Raw genomic sequence first — 24,940 nt, 5'->3', positions numbered from 1 at the left:
AGAGGCACAGGCATTGTTTAGAACCAAGCTGCTGACTAAAGTTAGGTGAATTTTTCACTGCTGAACTTCTTAGCATTTTCACATGCTAATGCGTTGGTAGGTCTATAAGAAGAGAAGGCACTATACAGCTTTTCCCTAAATTGTTTGAGCCATCAGATCCACTCCCCTATGGAAGAAGTGTTCTCTGGCAAATATTTTTAAAGGAGCTTATGTTAATTTAATTCATTTTATCGGACATTCAAAAAAGAAATACCATATGCTTTCTTCAACACATGCCCAAAAAGTTGATAAAATTGAACACCCAATCCAAATATATATATTTTGTACTTGACTAAAAGAAAACATCTTTAACACCCACTTAAGAATACTTCAGCTAAAATAAAAGCCCACAGTAATGGTCACTTGTTAGAGGTATACCTCATTAAAACAAGGAACAATGCTGCTATTTTTTTCTTTAATATTATCATGGATATTTTACTTAATAGAATTGAAGTGTGCTCACAATGAGGAGAAATAGAAATCTATGTAGGTGAAATCATTGTTCAGAGATAATAAAAGGAAATTATGACTTTTACTTGAAAAGTGAGCTTGATCAAATAGTTGAATATAAAACTACTTAACATTTTCCTAGTTGGTAGAAGGTAAAAATATATTTTCAAAACAGTTCCAATGCAAAAGACAGCTCTCACATCTAAGAGATAATTTATTCTGAGTCAAACAGGAGTGTCTGTGGCCAGGAACACAGATGAATGTCGTGTTCTAATGGGGAATTGGTCTCATGAACTTTTTATAGTTACAGAAGAAAAGAAAGTCACAAATCAGGGCACTTACCACATCCATTGGCAGGGACAGCCCATAGGGAGATCACAGCAAGGCTCGGACTCTGTGCTACAGGTTTCCAACGTCACCTGATGGCATTCTTAGCTTTCGTGTTGTTGGAGCTGGTCATCCCTCAACACACCCAAAGGTTTCACCTGAGAGTTGAAGGGATGGTCATTCTGACCCAGACTTGGGAGATGAACGCCTATGAAGGGACTGAAACTAACCAGGCCTGTCTGTAACAGTCCAGTTCTCCATAGTCACAAGGTTCTAATCATCACCTTGTATAATCTTCAGCATAGACAATTTTTTTTTTCTGGAAACTTCTGTTCACAACAATTTTCTCTTATAACCAGAGCCACTAATTAAAAAATGCAATGGTCTAAGTAACCCTAGATTCATAATAAGAGCAAAAGTATAAAAATACTGGGGAATAATCTTGGTAAAAATTATGGGAGAGGGGTGAAAAGATTGTAAAAGTGTCAGGCATATCCTGAGGCACTGTCCTCCTCACCCCAGAGAGGATGTCTGATGTATTCATGACTCCACAGTGAATACCAATAACTCCAATGAGAAGGCCCTCAGCGGAATGGGGGCCAGGGAGAGGGGATATAAGATGATCGTCTGAGAGGAGTATGGCCAACACATGATTTGTTCATACAGTAAAGTTCATAATTAGCAAAAAAGTTATTTGGAAAAATTATAAGACTTTAAAGATGGGGTTGTCACTGTGGGAGGAGAAGAGTAGCAATAACGAAGCCTTAGATAGATCAGCTCACTCTCAAATATAATAGTAGGTCCAAATACTGTTCTGATTAAAATTCACCAGTACAAAACTTAGTGCAGGGGCTGGTAATGCAGCTCAGTTGGTAGAGCATCTGCCTACCATGCATGAAGTCCTGGGTTTGATGACCATAACCACAGGCACCCAGGCATGGTAGAAGCCCACATCTGTAATCTCAGCAATTGTAGGTGGTGGCAGGAGGATCAGAAGTTCAAGGTCATGACTACATATTGAGTTTGAGGCCAGCCTGTCTACATGAGCCCTTGCTTCAAGGAAAAACCAAACTCTGCAAATATTGTGACAACATGGGATAAAATGTGAATACCACTCAAGGAATTATAAGGTCTATACTTTTAATATAAAATAATTGTTTGGTTGAGGATTGAAGGGGCACACATGGGCAGAAGGGCACATGTTCCTATCAGAGTGTTCTACAGATTCTTTCCTGGCTGCCCCACTGAAACATCTGATGTCCCACCAGGGTGACCACCTCTGGTTTCCTCAGTCTGACAGCATTTATCACCTCCTGACATAGAAAAGTTTTTTTTTTTTTAATTTACTGTCTTTTCCTTCCATAAAACTGCAGATTCAACATATGTCATTTATTTAGGTTCATCTATGTTTTCCCAGGGCCTAGAATAACACTTGTCAAATAATAGAGGCTCAATTAATATTTGTTGATTGAATGAATGAATCCCCACCTAGCCTCTGATAGTCTTCTCTATTTATTCTCTTTCCTGAATTCACTGGACACTTTGACTCATTCATTTTATGTGTGACTGCCTTCATTCCTATCAGCATTTTCATACCTTAGGTGCTGCTACTTAGGGATGCTTCATTTGTCTTGGAGTAGACTTGCTGTGTTGTAATGAAATTGCAATTTATAAGAAGCAGAGCCCAACTATTTTGGGTCAAAAGCTGCATTTTAATCTGAGTCTGCCCCAGATTTCTGGAGACCTGCATTTGGACTTGGTTGGCTCATATCAGTAATTTATTTAAAGAATATTCATTTATTTTGTGTGATGTGCAGGTATAGATGCCACGGTGCATGTGTGGATGTGAAAGGACAACTTTGAGGTGTCTGTACTCCACCTTCCTTGAGATGGGATCCTTCCTGCTGCAAAAGTCAGACTTCAAATGGATGTCAGACTAGATGTCCTTTAAGCTTTGGGTTCAGCTCGTGTGGGTTCTGGGTAATTGAACCAGGGTTGGTAGAAATATGAACTTAGATCAGCAGGCTTTACAAGTAAGAAACTTTAACCAATGGGCCATCTCCACAGGTCCTCATCTTTGTAGTTTTCTTAAGTATTTTTAAAAGATATTTTTTGATTTTTTGATTTATTTATTTGAGAGTGACAGAGAAAGAGAGGCAGAGAGAGAGAGAGAATGGGTGCACCAGGGCCTCCAGCCACTGCAAATGAACTCCAGCTACATGTTCCATCTTGTGCATCTGATTTATGTGGGTCCTGGGGAATCGAGCCTCAAACCGGGTTCCTTAGGCTTCACAGTCAAGTGCTTAACTGCTAAACCGTCTCTCCAGCAGGCTGGTTCCCAAGGACAATGAGGCAGCTGCTTTGTGTGGTTGAGACAAGTCACTCATGGAGCCATATAGCCTACAGGCCTGCCAAATTGAAATCACAGCCACAGGCTAGGGTATGCAGTCTGCCCCTTTCACAGAAAATATACTAGAGCAGGAGGGAGACAGGAGCACATATGTCCTGAAATCTTGCCTGTTTAAGCCTTGGTGGCAAGGATCTACCCAGAGAGAAAAGGAGGCTATGATATCATGATGCCATAGAAACAAATGCTTTTCTCAATGTCTGGCCAAGGATGCCCCAAACACTTGTAATTTTATGAATGGCAGGAACATCCTTGTCATACAATTTGGTCTTAGTCCCTGGTTCCAGCCAACAGTCCATAAGACCCGTGGGACCTCCAGAGCAGTGTCTTTTTGTACGTTACTGGGATGACTGGCATCCAGGGCTCCTGGACAGACAACCATGGAAGGGATTACAGGACTGGAACTGTCATCTCTCGGAAGGAGAGGAGTTGGAGATGTGGTTCACTCACCCACATGCAATGGTTCCATCAACCCTGCCTATATAGCAGAACCATCGTAAGGCCTTTAACAAAGAGTTTTTGCACTTCTGATCTGGGGGTGGCAGGGGAGGAGTAGCACTACCTTTCCCATATTCTTTGTCCTGCGGGTCTCTTCCTCTTCATCATGGCTATTCCTGAGCTGTCTCCTTTATAGTAAGTTGATCTACTAGTAAACTTGTTTCCTAAACTCTGTGGACATTCTAACCCCAGAATAGCAGCCTTCTTTATATCCTTGAGCCAAGTGTTTGGGGCATAGGCCAACACTAAGGTTTTCTTCAGCAATCTTAGCTTTTCATATCCCATTTAACTTTTGCTCAGGTATAGTTGTAAAGCATAGAATTATTTCATATATATGAAGGACTAGAGGTAACATGCTCATAGATCCATGGGATATAAACTACCTAGGTTAAGAAATAGCCTTGTGCATTCAAACACCCATGGTCCTCTCTGGGCACCACGGCAGAGGTGACTGTTATTCTGGTTTTTGTATTTGTCATTGCTTTTGGCAGTATAGTTTTACTATCTGTGAATGTGTCCAAGAGCAGATTGTTATTTGGTTTTGCGTTTTTCATCTTTGAATAAGTGTTATTTTGTATTTATTTCCTTGCCTTTTTCCTTCAACATTCAGCTTCTGAGATTCACCTCTGTTAATGTTTGTGACTCTCATCTGTTTTCTTACCACTCTAGTGAATGCTGTTTGTGAATAGCTAACAACTCGTTTACCCATCTTGTCTCTGTGGGTATTTGAGACGCTTCAAGTTTCATTTTTTCCTCCTGTAAGTATCAGCACTATGAACATTCACACACCTGTGCAAGCGTTTCTCTAGAGAAATGTCTAGGAGTGGAAGTGTTAGGCAGAGAGGTGAGATAATTGGTTTTAAGGGATGGAACCAATTACACTCTGATCAGCCGCACATTCAAACCCTCCTGTTATTTGTCTTCAGAAATATGTGTATTTTTAGATGGAAGAAGTCTTGCCAATCTGGTGGGTGTCAAGTGATAGTTTTGGTTTGAATTTGCATTGCTCTGATTTCTAATGAAGTTTAGAATCTGTCTGCATGTTTGTGAACCAGTCATGTTTCTCCTTCTGTGAAATGCCTGCTCAACTTATTTCTTATTTTCAAGATTATTTGTCTTTTCCTTAATAATTTTCTTAGGAGTACTTTATGCTACCTCCTGCTTCTATGTGTTATAAATATCTCTTCTAGAGTGTCTCATTTTTCTATTTGGTTTTCCTTGGAACTCTTACCATGCTAACATTAAATTATTCCATTACTTGGTTGCAATGTAAGCACTGTAGGGTGGGGAGGAGCGCTATAAAGCTGTCATCAGCCAGGACAAAGCCGCCGCGCTTGTGAATGCACAGCAGCTGAGCTTACCTGACTAAGAGCTGCTCACGATGGGTGCAGGCAGCGTTCGCTGATGGGTGGATGAGGGTTGGTGAGGTGACTCTCCCTCCTCATGAGCTAAGTACAGCTAAAAGCTGGTGCAACATGAGGAGCCATTCTCTTTTGTGGCAGAGCCACTGGTAAGTGATGGGCAGAAGAAAGGACAAAGTGGAGTGAGGAGCATTGAGGAAGGATCATGTGGGAGCGTATGATCAAAATGCAATGTCAAGAAGCAATTCAATATTGAATAGATGAAAATGTGACATAAAATTAAGAGTAAATAAATACAACAAACAAAATAAAGTGGAGCAAAATGAAAACCTATACATGAATTTATTAATTAATAAAAATAACCATGTGAAAAAAAAATAACCATAAGTATCAATCCTTTCCTTCATAGTTTGTGTATGATGGGACTGTTTTGTTTGTATGGATGTGTGTGTGTGTGTGTGTGTGTGTGTGTGTGTGTGTGTGTGTAGTATTATGGTATGGTGTGTGCATGCATGTGTTGCAGTGTGTGTATGTATATGCACACACAATGTGAAGAAACCCGACGAGAACACTGACTGTTCTCTATCAGTCATCCTCATTTTTTCTTGAGATGGAATCCCTCACGGAGCCCACCGCTATTGTTTACAGTCAGACTAGTGGACCAGCTACCCACAGTGATTCTCCTGTCTCCTCTCCCTGCAGAGCAGGATGGCAGGCACTTATGGTCATGCCCATCTATTTATGTGGGTACTGAGGAGTCTAACTCAGGGAAAATCAGGCCATCTCAAAGGGGCTGTGTTTAAGAAACCCATCCCTAATCTGATATCCCATTTAAGACTTTTAGGAAAGCTTTATCTTTAGTTGACATCTAGTTAATTGAATAAATGGATGGAAAACACACAGAGAGAGAGACACACACACATTGTGTAACGTTTGCTTAAAGCCCCTTTAACTTGTCTTGCATCTTAAAATCACAAATCTTCTACATGAGCAATTTATTATTCTAACCACTTGTAGATAAAATGGTTTGGGAAGTCAGAAGTTTTCCTTTGAGAGGTTTCAAGCACAATTCTGTGCCTTTCTCCCTTCCTGGCCCTGCATTGGATTTACCCACTTGAATACTTTTTCTCACCCATCCTAAGACACTCACAGTTCCCTTAGGGATGTACACGCATGTTCCTATAAGCCCATACATGCATGTCTGTGCCCCCTTTCTTCTGCCTCAATCTCACCTCCAGTTCGGTCCCCGCCCCTCCCCGCCAGCAGAGTGATCACCTCTCGTATCTCTTGGGCAGGTCCCATCATTCTCCCTTCACTCAGCTTGTTTCCGTGTAAGAACATTCTTCAGTCAATGCTGTCTGCAGCTAGGGAGCTTTTATGTTCCTCATTTGTGAAATTTCACCACCTAGCCCTCTACCTGAAGACACTCACCATGACCTCAACTCTTACTTTGTAAAGTGACGTGGTTACTTGCGAGTCTTCTAAATGTCTTCCCACCTTCCCTGAGCTTTTGTGCTTTTGCAATTAGTTCTCAATCAAGTGAGTGTTGCTAGGATAAGCCACCAACTTCTATCTGACTTCCTTCTACTATTTGGGATTCTCTCCATGCCTCTCCTTTTCCTCATGTCACCTCCTGGGCTGATCTCATTTCCTTTCCTACCCCTTATTCACCAGCTTCTGGCCCTTCTCAGCATCTGCAGGTGGGCTCAGATGGTTTTCTTTAGGAGCCCAGGCTTGAATCGTGGATGGACCACTGTCTGATTGTTTCGGTCATGAGAGGAAAAGATCTCTCTTAGCCTGCGTCCTTGCAAAGAACAGCTATCCCTTCCTCAGTAGGCTGAGGGTTAAATACAACACAGTGTTTGAAGCCAAGCCGCATGCCACCAGACGGTGGGAATGCCATACATGTTCTCTTGCTTTTATTATCTTCCAGTTTACTTTCTTCGTTAGTATGCTCTTTAAACTTTGAAAAATAAATTTCTACTACTTCCTGAGCTAATGAATTAAAAACTTTTACCCTGTAATTAGGCCTTTTGAAACCAAGACTCGATGTCCTAATTCCTTTATTGACTAACTTCCTTCAAATTGCCTTGCTTTTCTCATTCAGTTATTACCACTTATCCAATAATATCCCAAAGAACACTAGAAAATACGAAGCAAAAGTAATTAAAACTTTCTGAACTTGTACATGCTGTTTTCCTCAAGGAGAAAATATTTAGGTGGTATCTTGGCCTTCCTATAGCTTGTATACTTTGTAGATGACCATTTCCAGGAAATTTTTTAGTGAAACGACATTTGGAAGAAATACATTAGGTATATGGCTTTTGAAGGAGTATTCTAATCTAATTATTTAAGGCAATCCATATTCATAAGTTGAATGCTGGCAGAAAATATTGCCTTGATGTATCTATTTTTCTAATAATCTTGACATGTTTTAAAGTGTAGCAGACAGAAGTCCAAGGCTCAGCGCCATCCACTCAGAGCACAGAGAAGCATCTACCAGGTGGGCCCAGACTTACATACCGGCTGGGGCAGAGAAGGGCATGAGCTCGGATCAAAGACGTTGTAGGGGAGAGGCCAGGGACAGTGAGCAGCAGCCCGGGGTTGTCAATGCTGCGTCTGCGCTCCTTGGCGGGACTGTGTGCTCAGAGAAGCTGGGCTGGGCATGGGGTGGGGCTGGCGTATGACTCTGTGGGCGAAGGGAAAGGTGGTCCTGGTTTTAGATCATTTCCATCAGATACCTCTAACTTATAAACAACAGAAACAAACAAACAAAAAAACAGTTCTGAAGGCTGGAAGCTGATGGCGAGGATGCCAGGAGATTAGCATGCGGGCAAGCGTGCTCTGGGCACACACATAGGGACCACAACGCCTACCACAAGTAGGCCCTGGGGCGGGGCGCTGGCTCACGGCTGCGAGGGCTTGTTGCTGAAGCATGAGGAGCTCTAGTGTCAGGTCCCACCACGCTGAACTTCCAGAACACGCGTGGAAGCTGGACCACGCTTGCCTCTAAGTCCGGAACACGCGCGGAAGCTGGACCACACTTATCTCTACATCCACTCCGAAGGATCAGAGACTTTGGAAACATCACTAGGGCTCACTGACAGAAAGCATCTCTGGTTTAGGGAGAGATCCCATTTCAAGGAAAGAAATACACAGATGGGGGATAACAGAATACCTGACGTTCTCCTCTGGCCTCTGCATTCACGCACATGTGGTATACCATACACCACACCACCACATACTACACACACACACACACACACACACACACACACATACACTTTTGTTCTAAAATACATTTAAATTCCTATTTCTCTTACCACTAGATCAGTTTTCAAGAGTCCTCAAAGAAACTAAGTATACAGGATGCAAAATTGCATGTTCTGAAAATTGTGCCTTAATGATCACAATCTCATTGACAGGCAATATCTAAAATAATAAGAAATAATGGAGAATGCAAGTATTTATCCATATTTTATAAGCACTGCTCCCATGAAAAATGAGCTAAAAAATAAGAAGAGTAATAAAATAATCAAGAAGCCTATTTTATTATAATTGTTTGGATGTTTCCAGTAATCCATCCTTTTAGATTGAAGAATACTTTATTTTCATATAGCACTTAGCTCCTTTCACCATGAAATGTTTATAATAGTTTCTTTACAATCCTTCAATATACTCTAAAACTGAAAAAAGAAAACAACTAAGAAATCATACATAAACCTTTCAATTATTTCTGTGCATAAGAGAATTACACAAAATTATTTTAATATGAACAGCTAATGAAAAATAAATGAAAAGTATTAATGGTATTTCTCTATCAAATTTATGGACATAAACAATCATAAAATATCTGTAAGAAAAAAAGTCCATTCAATGAACCTAAAACCATGGGGAAAACACCAGAAGCCGCTCACACTCATACAGCTTGATTATTTCTGAAAGCAAATGCTGCAGTTTTATCAAGTTGTTTTTTCTTTCTACAAAACAGTAACAGAAATATAGGGAGGGTGAGTTACATTTATAATATCACATAGTTTCAGCAGAAACTTATTTTTATAGAAATATAGAAAGAGGTCCATGATAGCTATTGGCATTGTTAAAGAAAAGCCCTAATGATTCCTTAGACACTTTGTGAAGAGCCCTTTTCTGTGGGTCTAGTGGAGGTTCAGTACTTAGTTTTTAATTTGTGAAGTGTTTATGGCAGGAATGAGCAGTGAACATTTGCACTTCTCCATAAAGCAAAACCGACCCCGAGTCCAGCAGAGATCACGGGCAGAATTAGTGGAGGTTTGAAAAGCTCCCTGCTTTTCCCCTTCAGTGAGTACAGTGGAAGAGATACAAAAATGCTTTTTGATCCAGAAAGATTGAAATTGGATTAGAATTCATATTTCTTCCCAAAGTCCTCACCATCCGTTTAAATTCTCAGTCTGTAAGCAACATGTGTGAGGTATTTCTCCCTGCTGGCTGGCCTCTTCCCTTGATACTTGGGTACAGCTCAGGCTGCGGGTGCTGGGGGTGACAGAAGTGATGGCCAGGTCCCTGTCCCCCGGAGCTGACTGCTCATGAAACACCACATCTTGTTGGAGAAAGTATCTGGCAAGAATCACTGATGGAATGCTTATGCCCTCACAAAATGGATACACTGTAGCTTATCCCCAGCAAGTGTCCGTGCAGGAGGAGACTCTATGAAGTGATTGGGTCTAGGTTATGAGAGTGGATGGAAGCTTCATGAATGGGATTACTGGTCTTAACAAAAAAAAAAAAAAAAAAAAAAACTACAGGAGAACTGGGATGTGACTCAGTGGGAGAGTGCTTACTGGCATGTCAAAGGTCTTGAGTTCAGTCCTCAGGACTGGAGAAATGGGGAGAGGGAGGATAAGAAGGAAGAGGGGAAATGAGAGAGATTGGGAGCCAGAATTCTCCTTATCTCTTTGTCTTGATCCACCCAGCTGCGCATAAGCAGCTGCTGCGACCTCATGTCTCAGCAAAGCCGCCTGCTGACACGCCGGCTTCACCATGGTGGACTGTTGCCCTCAAGTCCCAAGTTACAATAAGCCTTTCCCCACTTAAGTTGCTTCCTGTCAGGCATTTGGACACAGCAATGAGTCAGATAACCAGTGTGTTTTATTCCAAAGCATGTTCACCAAAATTATGAAATTCACAATCTGGCCTATGTCTTCCTGCCGCAAATGAGAACCACAGTGACGGGAGGGAATGTGGCCAGCACGTTATACCTAGTCACTTGCTCATGTGGTGCCCAGCTGGGCAGTCGACAAACCCTCAGACATACCCTGAGCATGGGTATCTGCACTTGGCCATGTCTGAGTCAGTGTTCAGCATGCATGTGTCTTGGGACATAAACACAGATACTTAAGATGCACACATCTATAAGTTGATTTTGAATTTAGAGACACAAATGCAATTGCTCTCAGACCAGGGTCTTTTGCACCAACTTGGGGCTCTCCTGTCCATTTCTGGGCTGCGGATTCATTCCTGTGACATGTTTATCCAGGGTGCACTCCTTGGTCAGTACCATGATCATTCTGGCATCAATCCTGATATTCCTGTTGTCACTGGGCGTGATAGTCATTGATTCATCCTCTCTTGTAAGTAAACCACATCCTGGTCTTCCTTGCCTACATTCTCTCTCTCCCTAGGGTCTCTTGCCCCTGCAAATGAATGCCTGTCTGGCTTTATGTGAGTGGTGGTGGGGAATTCAACCTGGGCCACGGCCAGCAGGCTTGGAAAGCAACCACTTTTAATCACCAATCTACTTCCCTGACCCTTCTTGTCTACCTTTGAGCCTCTCTTGGATTCATGGAAACTAGCCACTTCTCAGCTCAGCACAGTGCAGAGAAGTCTGCAAAGATATCTTACCTTCTCCATTACTCACTCCTTTCAGCCAAAGTTACCATTTTCAGGTTGCACCAGAACACCTATGACAAAGTAATAGAAACCTGCCTTCCCCAAGTTTTCTTGCTGACCTGCTCAGGTAGGTGCGGAATGGGGCATAGCATAGTCCTCTGTGCACCCGCAGGAATACTGTGACCCACACGTGGCAGGGGCAAGTTGTTTGCTAGAGGCTGTAACCCTGCCTACACTCTTCTCTCTCACTAGCTCACTTTAGCTTTTGATTCACTTTAATAGGGTCAAGCGTTACATTTCAACTCCCCCCCCCCCGTCAATTTGTCTCCATTGAGAGTTAGCTCACTTGGCATTGACATTGTTGCATCAGATTGAGTCAACCCGAGCCCCAGTTCCACCTCTCAATAAGTGGGTGCCAATGACCTTCCTGTACCTCAGCTTCTTCACCTGTAAGTAGAGACTATGATAATGATATGACAGTGACATGGTGCATAAAGCTATTATAAGGATAAATTAAATGAATTTATGTAGTGTGCTTAGAGCAGGACCCACAAAACAACATATGCTATTTTGCATTTACTTTTATCTTCTGGCATTCATTAGATGAATCACACTCTCAGAAAAGCTCTACGGAAACGGTAGAAAGGACAAGTCAGCTCATGTGGGCGGTGAGGTGGGCAGCGACAGACACACTGATAAGGATGAGCGTGCCTAAGGGGGAGGAAGGTCACAATGGATCCTTAAAGAATTCCAGTGTCTTCTGCAAAGAGACAAGGAAAGAAAGAGACAGGAGAGAATGGGACAGAGATATAACAGTTTATAATTTTGAGTAAGTGCCCTGAAAAGTTAATGACCCTGGTTCCTTGGTGAAAGAACCAGATGGTCCAGACAAGCTGGTATCAATGGGCTTTGTTTGGAAAAGTGAGTTAAAGATGTGTGTGTTAACTAACATGGTGTTAGTCTGTTAGCCAGAATGGCATAAAAATAATAGAAAGTTATTTCTCACTATTCTAGGTTTTTTTGTTTTGTTTTTGTTTTTGTTTTTCAAAGACAGAGTCTCTCATAACCAAGGTTGGCCTGAAACTTCCTAGGTGGACAAAGCTGTCCTTGAACTCCTAATCTTCCTGCCTCTACCTGCAATGGTTGGGATTACTGGTGTGCACCACCATGCCCAGCTTACACCTCACTGTTTTGGAGGGTAGGAAGCCCGAGACCAAGCTGCCAGTGTTGGTGGCCGGTGGTGGTCTTCTTCCCTCTGGACAGTGACCTCCAAGACTGGATTACCAGGGGCTTTTCCTGGAGCCTCCTGGATAAAGGTATGAATCCTAAATGTGGGAGAACCTTCACTGCCTAGGGGGTCAGGGAGACATCCCTGTCATCCCCAAGCCCTAGCAAAAGCACACAGTATGTGAGGAATAAGTATTTGTTGAGTAAATATGGAAGAAAATCCAAAACAGCTGCAAGGTCAGGTGGAGACCCTGGGCTTTCTGTGTTTGTCAAAGCCTCTGTCCTCCACAGCTCTGGCACGTGCAGCTGGCTGCCCTCCACGTCAGCCCTGTGGGGACCACTACTTGGTATATTGTCTTTGCTTCATGCTTCTAGACTCAGACAAAACTACGGACTTTCTACCTTTTATTAATGTCCTCAGAAATCCTTGAGGCTAGCCAATGTCTAAGAGCACAGCAGGAGCTGGGAGGAGAAGACGAAGCCGTCAAGCCCAGCCTTCAAGATGGAAAACCAAGAGAGCACAAGGCTGAAACATGGCCACTCAAACTGGATTTGGGTGTGAAGGGAATCCCGGTGCCTTGTACATCTCTGCGTGAGATTCGCCCAACCCACGCCAGCAAAGTGAACCATTCACCCAAAGTGAACCCCCCTAACAAACATTCTGACGGGCGCAGGGAGGGGCTTCATCACTGTGTAGTCACTTGTTTGCAATCCCTATGCCATGATAGGTTGCTCAATTTTCAAAAATGATTGGTCGGTCTAAATTATTTAATTAAAAATTATATAGCTACCATATTTGTTTTATAAATATCAGTAGCGATATAACATTTGTCAATGTTGACTGTCTCCAAATGTAAAGGGAGTGTCTGTCTTAGGAGACATTTTGCAGATGATATGAAACCGTTTGTTTCCCTGCCTGGCCACTTACTGAGCAAGCGCCCTGTGTCCGCATTTAAGGAGAGGTTCTCTCACATAAATGACACACACATGGCCTCTATCTCAGAAAACCACTGTCTAACCAGAGAGACAGACACTAAAGAAATAATTATAATTCCACATGATAAGTGAAATAAAAGAGGCATGAATTAGTTATTAAGGAGGAAGTAATTAATTCTGCATGGGCAGCAAAGAGGAAACAAAAGCTGAGATGCAGGCCCTTGAACAGCATTCCATGAGTCTGCCTGGCTGGCGCTAATAAGCAGCAGCCACCTTCCTCATGTTTATCTAACCTGAACAGATGAACTCTGCATTTTCCAACATCATGGCTCCCAGGCTTGGCCGTGCATTAATAACTCTGGGGAGCTCTTAAAAATAGGGACAGAGACTGGGGAGAGGGCTCAGAGGGTAAGAAAGCTGGCTGCCCAATTAGAAGGACCTGAGTTCAATGCCTACCACTGATGTAACAAGCCAGGCATGACCATGTATGCTATAACATCAGGGCTGAGGGGGTGGAGACGGGAGTATCCTTGAGGCTCTCTGGTCAACCAGCCTAACCAAACAATGGGAATGTCAGGTTCAGTGACAGATCATATCTCAAGGAAGTCCTGGAATGTGATGGCCAGCACATGTATCTGCTTGTGCACAACACACACACACACACACACACACTGGGGAAGGGACCCCACAGGTTAGTGATCAAATTCTGTGGAATGAGCCTTAGTCCCTAGTACTTATATATTTTTTTTCTCAAATGATTCTGATCATGTCATGAGGCTTGCGAATAACTTTCCATTGTAACCAACTATATAATAACCACCTCTCACCCTAAGTGAAATTAGTATTATTTTGGTGGGAGGGAAAGAGATGGAGGAGAACTAAATGTATTCTTACCAAGAAAGTATTAAAAAAGCACCAAGTTTTAAAACCCACAGCTTAATTCCTTTATATTCCTGGCGAAGTCAACATTAGAATCAGTACTAAAAATCAGCACTTGGCCATTTTAGGTTTGATCATTGTTACAGTCAGGTTCACATTGCTGGCAGAAATCACCCAGCCAAGAGCAGCTTTTGGGGGGAAAATGGTTTATTTTGGCTCACCGACTTGAGGGGAAGCTCTATGATGGCAGGGCACACGATGGCATGAGCAGAGGGTGGACACCACCCTCTGGCCAACATCAGGTGGACAACAGCAACAGGAGAGTGTGGCAAATACTGGCAAGGGGACCTGGGCTATAACACCCACAAGCCTTCCCCCAACAATGCCCTGCCTCCAGAAGGCGTTAATTCCCAAATCTCCATCAGCTGGGAACCTAGCATTTAGAACACCTAAGTTTGTGGGGGACACCTGAATCAAACCGCCATAATCATTGATAGTTAGGTGTAAATTAAGCTTACTGGTCATTATTGACTGGACTTTGCAAACTACCCATCAATACATACACCTAAATGAAAACTCCCATATTGTAAGGACTTTGTGGTTGTAGGACCTTTAAATGACTCTTGCCTCAATTGGAACATCCTGACTGGTTTCTGAAAACTTCAATGGCTTAATCATAGAACATACTTTCCGTTAAAACCGCACTTTAAAGCAACTAAGATAATCTGAATAAAGTATAGACTTCAATTAATGATAATGTAATGTGTTAATTTTGGTTCATTGAGTGTGACAAATGAAAGTAGTAATGTAAGATGTTAATAGTGCTGGGGAACTGGGTGTGGTAAGAGGGGAGACACTGTCTTTGCAATATACTGCATATATGAGACTCTTCAACATTTAAAAGTTTCAACCTAAAAGATTTCCTTTGCTGTCCTTAGAGTTGATGCACACATTCCATGCCACCTGTCTCCTTCTGCGTGAGAATGTGACCGTCAGCTAACTTTCCAGCTCTCCTAATATAACTTAATAAGGCAGAATGCCAGCGATGTTGTAGGACAACGCTGCCTGTGACAAAACAACACTTGACATGTGAATTGCATGAACTGTGAGCATAACTTCTGGCTCCCAGCTCTCAAGGTCTTCGTGGAGGACTTAGAAGCTACCCTATGAAACAGTTCTGGGTGACATTAGCTTGTACAAAGTATGAACATTTCAATCCGAGGCAGCTTGCACAGGTGACTGACACCAGGCTTGTTTCTTGACACATTAACTGTTTACTGGACAACAATTGTTCTTGGGAGGCTGTATGGATTCCTTGGGTGTCCCCCAAATAGGAGCCTACATCCTCAACTACATTCTGTCACTGTTACCAAGAATGGGTTACGTATTGGTGGATGGGTATGAACAGGTGACCAAGCAGCACTTTGGGGCCTCGAGTTTTCTGACATACTCCATGGCTAGCTGTGGTCTAAGGGGGAATTGTGGCTGTGCTTGAGGACCGTTTTCTGATGATACTCCTAGAGACTGATAAGAAGTGGTAACATTTTCTTTTGTATATCACATATATCTATTGAGCGAATAAAAGATCATTGATGGGGCTGGAGAGATGCCTCAGCGATTAAGGCGCTTGCCTGAAAAGCCTAAGGACTCCTGGTCAGCACTCCAGGATATAAGCTACATGCATAGGGACACAAATGCAATGTCACACATGCGCACAAGGGGGGTGCATGCATCTGGAGTTCGATTTCAGTGGCTAGGGGCCCTGGCATGCCAATTCTCTCTCCCTCATAAAAAAGGCCAGTTTTTTGGGCTTGCCTCAGGAAAAAAAAAAAAAAAAAAAAAAGGAAAAAAGAGATCATTGATGGCATAGGTAACTGTCAAAGGTAAAGCTAGTTTAGTGGCATCAATATTTCTCCCCAAAAAAGGCAATGAGTCCAAAGGAGGGCCCTTCTCTTCTGCTGCCTATGCACCAATGCACATATGTCCACATGTATGTTTGCATGGGCAAATGCTGTGTTCTTATGTCTACCGCTTGTCTACCGTCTGCCTGTAGGTCCTCTCACCAACCTATCCATCCATTGCTGGTCAAAATCTACAGAGATCAATTAGGTGACAGGTCCTCTGTAAAGCTAGAAATCTTTGGTGCTTTTGAAGTCCTATATGTCAAGAAAGAGACTGAGGTAAGCAACAGGCACAATCTTCCTAGCAGAATAGCGGAACCCTTAAAGAGTAGGGTGTATGTGGTATGTTCTCTGCTTACCCTACACCACATTGCAGATTGAAATCCATAGAATGTGATAATTATAATGTAGAGTGAGAAAACTACTTGCCCTTTACAGAAAAAATTAATTCTGGGTGTGTATAGATAGCTTCATTTTTTTTCAGTAGTTTCATTTTATGTTAGAGTTTTTCATTCTTTGTATTTATGAGTAATCTACAACTAAAGTTGCATGGTCACATAGATGGAAATCAAAAGCCCCTAAAACTTTCCCCTCAACCCATTTGGGAGCCATGTTCAAAGCCAATGGAGGAATTTTCTGTGGGTAAAACTGGTGGGGTGGGGGAAGAGAAAGGACCATGTGAGAGCCTATGCCCATCTGAGCCTGTGCTTATGCTATGGTAAGAGGCTCTGGGCAATCCTCAGAGATTCCTAAAGGTAGTTAAGATGGCTTTTTTCAATTTACACCACTCAGCTGTTCCTTTGCCCACTACGTTGGCATGCTTGCTGACCACACTGATGCCTTTTGACAGGCTACATTTCCTACTGAATTCTGGTCCAAGTGCTTTGAAAGTGAGTGTAGGCTTTTCTACTTTTTATTCCCAGTGTAAGTGAGGTGAGAACAGAGCCTCGGCCCTTCTACCTTTGATTCCCTAACAAGTATTATGAGAAAAGGGGATTCTGCAGTTAATTATTGAATGGAAAATGAACTTCTGGGAAAGTAGACCAAATAGTCTCACAGAAAGTGCCTGGGGGTGTCATAATTTTAAAATTCTGGCTAGGATTTGGTACAGTCTCTACCAAAGACAAAATATGAAGCCATCTAGAGATGTACTCTACAAAACCTCTCCTATAGTCTTTCAAGCTAGAATTACAAAATTATGCCCCATTAAAGGCCAACAGAGCGTTCTGGGTCTCTTTTCTAGCTGAGGTAAATACTTATTTCCAAATGTTCACTAGGTGAAGATTTTGTTATCCAATGTGAGCACTCAGAACTCCAGGTAAAGTGCTAATAACCCTGTTCTCATTAAGGATACCAAATTAAAAATTAACAATGCAACTGCACAAAATTCCACAGATAACATCACAATTAGGTCTGTGAAACAACGGGCGCTTCACGCAACCTTCCTGCGTTTCAGGACTGCACGCCGCCTGATTCGCACTTGCCAACAGAGACATCATCCTAATTACAACTCGTAATACAAAGGGCAGGAAAACTGATAAATGATGCATTGATTATTTTCTTTTGGAAATAATTCTCCTGTCCCTGTCCTCAAGCTACATTTGGATAACAAATGGAAGCCTTAAGTGCTTCCTGAGGAATTATTTAGAAGAAATCATGTTGACAGTTTTAATTCTTAGCAATTGTAAGTGGATATGCATTTAAAAGATGCAAAGACAGACTGAGTGCTATGTGGTCTTTGCATGACTAAAAGAGTTGTCTTTTTAAAGGTAGACTGGTGGTATCATCTGCGCTTTGATTTCTTCGTAAGATTCTTCATTGCAAGTTACTCAGGGAATAGCTTCCCCTCCTTTCTAGCCCCAGATGGTTGTACCGGAAGCACAATGTCTCTGTGCCCTTATCCTGGTTTTCTTGTTCTGAAAAAGTCGCCATTCAGGAGCTAATTTGTCCAAGGGGAATGGCTGTGGAGGAGCAGGAAGTCAGGTCAAGTGGAAATAGGAGCTCGTTTCCAAGGTCTTTGAAGGCCATGAAGAAAGGGCCAGGAGCCTGGAGGAGACAGCTCTGCTGTAGAGCCAGAGTGGGGGATGAAAGTTTCTCATAATACTAGCTATTTTCTAACTATCCTCTCTCCTCTTGGCTGCATTTATGCTTACAATGTACTCTCAACAAATACCCTCACTGCCTCACAACCAACCCAATGTCAGTTATTCTCTCAATTTCTCCACCAGAGTAAAATTCATCTTGCTGAAGGATGACATTGATGGTGTCTCAAGGTTGGTGACATCTAGAATGGGAACTTGATCACATAGGAGTGCACATTCAAGTGCTTTCTCTTTCTCTCTCTCCCTTTCCATCTCTGCCTTGTGAGCATATGCAAATCCTTCATGTCTCATTTACATTTCTTCAGAGAACTTTCCCTGATCCTCCCTCTAGATTAGGCGAACTCTCCCTGTAATGTACTCTTTTCAGCAGCAAATATCTTCCTTGAATGGCCTTCATCCACCTGTAGTTATTGACTCATAGGGCCATCTGATCCTGTCTCCCTTCCAGCCATAACTACAACAGGACAGCCCTATGGCTGTTACACAGGAGATACAGATTCGACATTTGTATAAGAAACAGAGGCGTGGCATTTTCCAGAGAAGAAAGACACTGGGCACAGTTACTGTGCAACCTAGCCAAGCTCCCATCAAGAATGGGACAGGTACTGGATTTCTGCACATATGCTTCTTGATCTCAGAGAATTAATCTTCAGCTAGATTGAAACTTTAAATAAATGAGTTCAACATTATTATTCATTGTTGAATGCCTAAGAAAATTATTAATTTTAAGCATGAGTTTAAAGAAAATATGAGTGGGTCCACAGAGGATTTGTGTTTTTTGATCTCTCAGCTCTGATTGGAAATAAGTCAGTATTAATGGTGTAGCTGAAATCTCCCCTATGCAGTTCTGCAGGGGTGCCTGGAGCCAAACAATGGAAAAATGTAAGCCTCGTTTTTTCCTAATATATAATTCCCAGTGTGATTTTGAAATAATTAAAAAAGTAATCTGATATTTGCAGCTTAATGGAACATATCTGACAACTGGGTGTTGAAGAATTATCATTGCTTTACTGTGCAGCCCTTGTAAAGTCCTAATCCGAGGTCTATTCTAGTCTACTAAAAGACAGTAAAAAGCAATGGCAGGTGAAATGTGGCCAAATTATATGGTTGCTCATGACTTCAGTAAGACATGACCTTAGTTATACATGAGTTGTTTGTTCATTGCTTATTGTTGTGGTGCTGGGATTGGGCTCAGGGCTGTACACGTGCTAGGCAAGCACCCCACCACTGGCTGCATCTCCAGCCTAATTACATAGACACCTACAGATCCAAGTTAATGGGGAACAGAAATGCAGACGCTCGGGGACCACAGAGGCGGAGAGTGGCTCCGTGGAGTGTCTTTCCTAAGGCTACTTGCTGTTCTTGCTTTTAACTTCTGTGGGATCAGCCAGAGATGATGAAAATGCATCCCCATCCACAGGGTGTGGAGGGAGGTAACAAGAATACAAAGTGGACCAAGTGGGCAGAGCTACAGCTCACCCACCCCCTTCAAACAGCTGCGTGTGCGCATGTGTGCAGGTGCATGCTTGTGTTTGTATGGGTGCACACGCGGCACGGCGCTCACGGCAGATCATCGCCAGCGTGTTTGTCCTCAGCATCCACCCTCTTTGGGTCTCTGCTATTATTTTTGCTGCAAGGAGGACCAGACCAGCTGGCCTGTGAGGTTTAGCATTCTCCTGGCTCGACTCTCATTGCCTACATTGCACCCAACTTTACAGGGGTGCTGGGGATCCCACATGAGGCAGCAGGCTACGCTGCTCCCTACTTCCTGTTTGGAGAAAGTAAGAGGCAGGCAGGATGCTGGTTGCCAAGGGAGAGCTGGTTTCTAACTCATTAGGCATGCAAATGCCCATCTCATCTAGCTCTGGTGAGATCTTGCTATTATAAAAGCTAATTTAATCCACTCTTTAAAATAAGTCAGACTTTCTACCCTCCTCCTTTCGCATGTGATTTGTAACATGACTCAAGAAGCCAAGCACTTAGGAGGAAAGCCCTGAAGATCTGCTTCTCCCACCTGGCTGGATGAATCACACCAATTCTGAATTTCAGACATGATTTATTTGAATGGCTCATTTCATAAGTCTTTCATTGCCAATTCCTACAAAAATTAGCACCTTTCTTCCTTTACTTCACAAAACTCTTTCCAGGTTTTCTTTCTCTGGAAGGACTAATAGAAAACAGGTCAGGAAACATTTGTCTCCCTGTGGCCAGGCAAAGTTCTTTATGCCAGGACACGGGGCATGCTTTCTGGGGTTTAAAAATGGCCTGTGTGTCAGGAAGCACAGTGTGAGGGACAATTCAGCTCAGTGCTGTTTTTGTCACCTGGGAGGTAGCAGAGTTCTTGCAAACTACCATCTCAGTCCCTTGATTGTCATGCAGGGCAGTTTAGTCCTAATGAAACATCTCTGCAGTAACAAAAGGGAAAGATTTGTAAAGGGCATGGGATGTTAGGAAAGAAAGCGGGGCTCTGCTGTGAGCGGTGGGTGTGACAGGCCATTGCATCACACCTGCAGGCTCCGCATCTGCGCCTAGTGTACCTAACCGCAGAGGCTGGAGCTCACAGTCGAATTGAAGACATCTCCAGGAGGGAGGAAGACCCTGCTCACGTCGTGTGTACACACTCTCGGCGAAATAATCTGAGCGGCGTGTTTTATTTCTTTTTAAATTAATATTTCTTTTGACATGACCTTCATTCCAAAATAGTAAAAAAGGAGAAAACAAACAGAAAGGAGAGGTCTAAGGAAGGAAAAGAGAGAAGGAGGGAGGAAGGAAGAGAAAGAAAGTCCAACAACTGTGCCTCTTGGGCGCTGGCTGAGCCAATCATTTATTTTGAGGATGCCTTTAGGGCTTCTCAGACTCCAGTGACAATTGAGCTCTAGGCTGTGGGCTGGTAAGGCCGGGAGTGTAGAGAATGTGGGTGAAACAGAGGAGAGAGGCAAAGTGTGCTGTGTGCATCCATCATACTTTATCCCTCGACCTTCTGCTAGGTTTCCTTGGCAATGCTCCCCCAGTGCTTTCTTCAGGCTCGTGGAGGCCCCAGAAACCCTCTCTGGGGATACGTCTAGGAGGCTGGAGCAGCTCAGTCAGTAGTGAGGTCTGTCTGCACTTGCCTGAAAGCAAGGTTCTTCACAGACTTTCTGTATCAAGGGCCATGTGTGGCCAGAATAAAACTGGATGCTTGTGTGCATAATGTCCTATAATCTTCACACCAATAGCCACTAACAGATGGAGAGAGATGTATACAGAAACACTTCACAGTATGTTGACTATCCTCTATTATCAACTTGATTAGGTCAAGAATCCCTTAGGAGATCTCTGGGCATGTCTATGAGGGAGTTTCTAGACTACATTGATTGAGATGGAAAGACCTATCTTACCTATGGGCACCAGGTCATGGTCTGGGGTGCTGGACTGAATTAAAGGAGAGAACATGTTAACCAGCAGCAGCATTTATGTCTCTCTCCTTCATGACTAAGAACTTAATGTGTACCTTCCCCATTGTGATGGGCTGTGTCTCCTGGGACTGTAAGCCAAAATAACCTCGTGCATCGTCAAGTTGCCTGGCAGGTATTGTGTCACAGCAACAAGAAAAGTAAATGATACAGGCAGTAAACCTACCAGTGGGGTTTGAACTAGTTTCCTCGTTCCGAAGCACACAGCATACTATACTGCCCCAGGGAGCCTCAGGCCTGGGGCAGAGCAGTGGGTCTGTGGGCAACACTGCTCTGAAGCCAGAATCTCCAACACCCAGGCAACTTTGCCCCTTACCCAGACCAAGGACATAGTCAGAGCCTGGACACCATGGCCTCTGGGGAATTGGATAGGCAGTTATGTCTCCCCGGGGACTGGCTGTTAGCAAAGGTGTGCACCCCACTGTGTGCTGACCAGGAATCCCACAGTGTGCTCCCCTAGTCCCTGGTCTCTTCACACTGGCCCCTGTCTCAGAGTGAATTGGTGTCAGGTAATCAAAGGCATTCCTTTCCTTGTCTCTTTTCATTCAGGGGGCTGTATCTAGTTCCTACAGCTTATTTCCTACCCTTTATCAGAACTAATAAAAAAACCGTTTCAATAATAATCAGCCCAAAGTGGCCTTCATATCTGCTGTCTGGAGTAGCACAGACGTGGTTCCCCTTCAGTTTTAAAGCATTGCTTCATTCACCCAGTGGTGCAAACGGGCACATGATATAAGCTAAAGGTTACGGATCAGTAGGTAAATGTAGAAATTCTATTCATTTCCAGACATGGGATTTATGCCATTCATTTTAGATGAAATCAAAATCCTTCACAGAAATAGGAAAAGTCAACCCACTCACCAACTCCAGTTCACCTACCACACAGGGCCAAGAAGGCAGGCATTTCTCAGTTATGTGGGTACTTTTTGTTCCTGTTCATTTACTTGGCAAAGACAGTAAATAGCACAGAAGAATAGATACATTTTGAAGAAATACTAAAATACAGATTAATATAATATTACAAAATGTAGAAGTCCTTTGCCTCGAGAGAGAGGAATTAACATGTCTTCAGTTCTTAATGAAACTACACCGGGCTTCCATAAATCTAAAGCCCTTAGCTTAACCTGAGTTAAAAAGAATGGGCTAACTTGACAGTGCTTTACAAATCCTAGCAATGAACCCTACCATTTATTACCAAAATGAGTGATCAGAGGAGCAGTGGAGAGATAGCACATATTGGGAAATGTCCAAAGAGTTTAGTGAGACGATATTTCTTTTTCACAATACAAAGATAAAATAGTCTTGGAACCGAGAGTTTGTGCTCCCCTTAAACAGATCGTAACCCTCTCTCGCAGGAGCATAAAGGAACATGAATAAACACAAGAGGTAATGTTCACTCTGCGGTTCAAGAGGGGACGTGGGCTTCAAGTCTGCCTTGGTAATTAAATTTCAATGTTGACACAGTACCACTCCACAATGAGGCTTCTAAATATGGTTCATACGCGGCCTGTGAGTGAAATGCAAGGCCCATGAATATTTATCTCTGGGCCGAAGATTCTTCTACCTCCTATGCAGAAAGCAAGGGTTGAGTTTAGGACAGACCAAAACAGTCCCCAGAATTTGAAGACAACAATTTCAAAGTGCTGAAATGATCTCGTAGCCTCATTGGAGGCAGCAGTTTCCCAAGCACCTTTGGTACAGAACCCTGAATGCCAATGAAATCTGAACGGAAGGAAGCCAACTATTTGAAATGTATTGAAGTGGAGTTGGTCAGGTGCCTTTTGAAGGGGGAGGCAAGTTAATCTAGACCCCTGACTGTTCAATACCACCGTAGATTTTGCTAGGCACAACTCAAAGCTACTGTTTCAACTCAAATATTTAAACTAAACTTCCATTTGGTGTTTCATTAATTTTAAGATGTAGTGATTTTAAGGTGCTGACAGATGGTAGAGCGGTCTTATGGAATCAATTATGACAGGGAAGAGACAATAAGTTTGGAAGTACACGTTATTTATCTTCTGCCTCAGGAAGGAAGACAGCATTGGCCCCAACTCCTCTGATCTGTGTCTGCCCCTAGGCTGTCAGAGACAGTGAGCGTCTGTGTTTAAGCTCGCCCCCTGCTGGAAGTGGCTGCGACTGCAAAGGACTGGTATGCAGAGATCTCTAGCCTAGACTTCCTCAAGCATGTTCACAGAGTCAGTTTAGGGTAAGCACGCTGGGGAAACAAATAACGCAAGTCCTCAGTGATTGTAACAACTTACTTCCGGTTAGTCTTTCCTAAGGATGGGTTTGGCTGCATTGATACCTGCCTCAGCTTAGGACCCAGGCTCATGGAGCCCTCACACTTGGCTCCGGGCCAGCCTTACAACAGCAAAAGGTGCTGGGAGTATATTACGTATGATCTTCTGTTAGGAGCCGTGCAGACGCCATTACAAGTTGGCGCCGGTTTCCGGCCTCTTCTTGGTCACAGCTGGTGTAAACCAAGCACAGTGCGCATGCTCCAACCCGTCGTGGGCCGATGCTAATGAGGCATCCAGAAAGTAACCAATCACTGGTGGCCACATATCCTCAGTTGACCAATCATTTGTGGGTAGGCAGCCTAAAACCCTATATAAACAGTTGCCTTTCGTAGTTCTGGGTCTTCGCATCTAGCAGCTTGGCAGTCCCCAATAAAGTGTGTTCAGAAGAATCCTGATTGTGGCGTCCTCCTTGCTGGTGAGGTGGGCGTGACAATCTTCGAGTACACTCCCTGGAGGCTGCACACAGCTCTTATGCTCATACCCCACTGGTTAACATACACGGATTGGGCTTCCACAAAGTCCAAACTGAGCCATCTCTGGCTACCTCCCCTCGTCAGTGGCAGATGCCATGTTCCTACCAAAGCTGTATGATTAAGCCCACCCCCATGAGAGCTAGGGCTGTGGGGGCTTATATGTTCTCCTTCTTCTTTTTTTCCATTCTGGAATGTCTACTAAATAATTTAATGTCTGGGGCTATTGTAAGCATTTTGATACTGGAAAACCAGACATCTCTAACATGTCCTAAACAAAAGAAATGCTATGCTGTCATGTGGCTGGCTCTCCTGGTGGATGTTTTACGGAATCCTATAATTATGAAATCATAACCTCAAAAATATTTTCAGTATGCATTAACAGTGGCAGACATGATTTACATCAAGAAGAATTGAGCTTTGAATCACATAAATGTATAAATGGCAGGCCCATGATTCATTCATTCATTCCCTCATTCATTCATAATAATGTTGATGAACACTCCCTGTCCTGCAGTGATGGCTGACATCCTTAGTAGTATATCTCAATTACTGATGTTATTCCAGTACCTACACAGATCCCAGCTTTCCTACTTACTGCCTACGAGACCTTAGACAGGTTATCTAGCTTCCATAAGTCTCCTACTTAAAGTGGAGAGAATGCAAGTAACTTCTGTTATAAAGATGTCTGGAGATAATGAAAGTCTCTTAATTGTGCCTGCG

At 43.1% G+C, this 24,940-nt stretch overlaps 1 protein-coding gene across 4 annotated transcripts in view; it reads right to left on the bottom strand.

Moving 5' to 3' along the window:
- Positions 1-24,940, bottom strand: part of St6galnac3 (ST6 N-acetylgalactosaminide alpha-2,6-sialyltransferase 3) — a 551,413-nt gene that overhangs the window by 24,932 nt on the left and 501,541 nt on the right. Inside the window, exon 4 of one of the 4 annotated variants that reach the window (XM_045138460.1) lies at positions 7,681-7,771. The exons of the other annotated variants lie outside the window; for them this stretch is intronic. Within the exon in view, the coding sequence (XP_044994395.1) occupies positions 7,690-7,771 (82 nt within the window). The 3' untranslated portion in view covers positions 7,681-7,689. Of the gene's footprint in view, positions 1-7,680; positions 7,772-24,940 lie in introns of those variants that run through there. 4 annotated transcript variants of the gene reach the window in all.

The sequence above is a fragment of the Jaculus jaculus genome, chromosome 19, assembly GCF_020740685.1.
Source record: "Jaculus jaculus isolate mJacJac1 chromosome 19, mJacJac1.mat.Y.cur, whole genome shotgun sequence".
NCBI lineage: Eukaryota > Metazoa > Chordata > Mammalia > Rodentia > Dipodidae > Jaculus > Jaculus jaculus.
The sequence above is the reverse complement of the archived record's forward strand: the minus strand, read 5'-3'. Positions and strand labels throughout refer to the sequence as shown.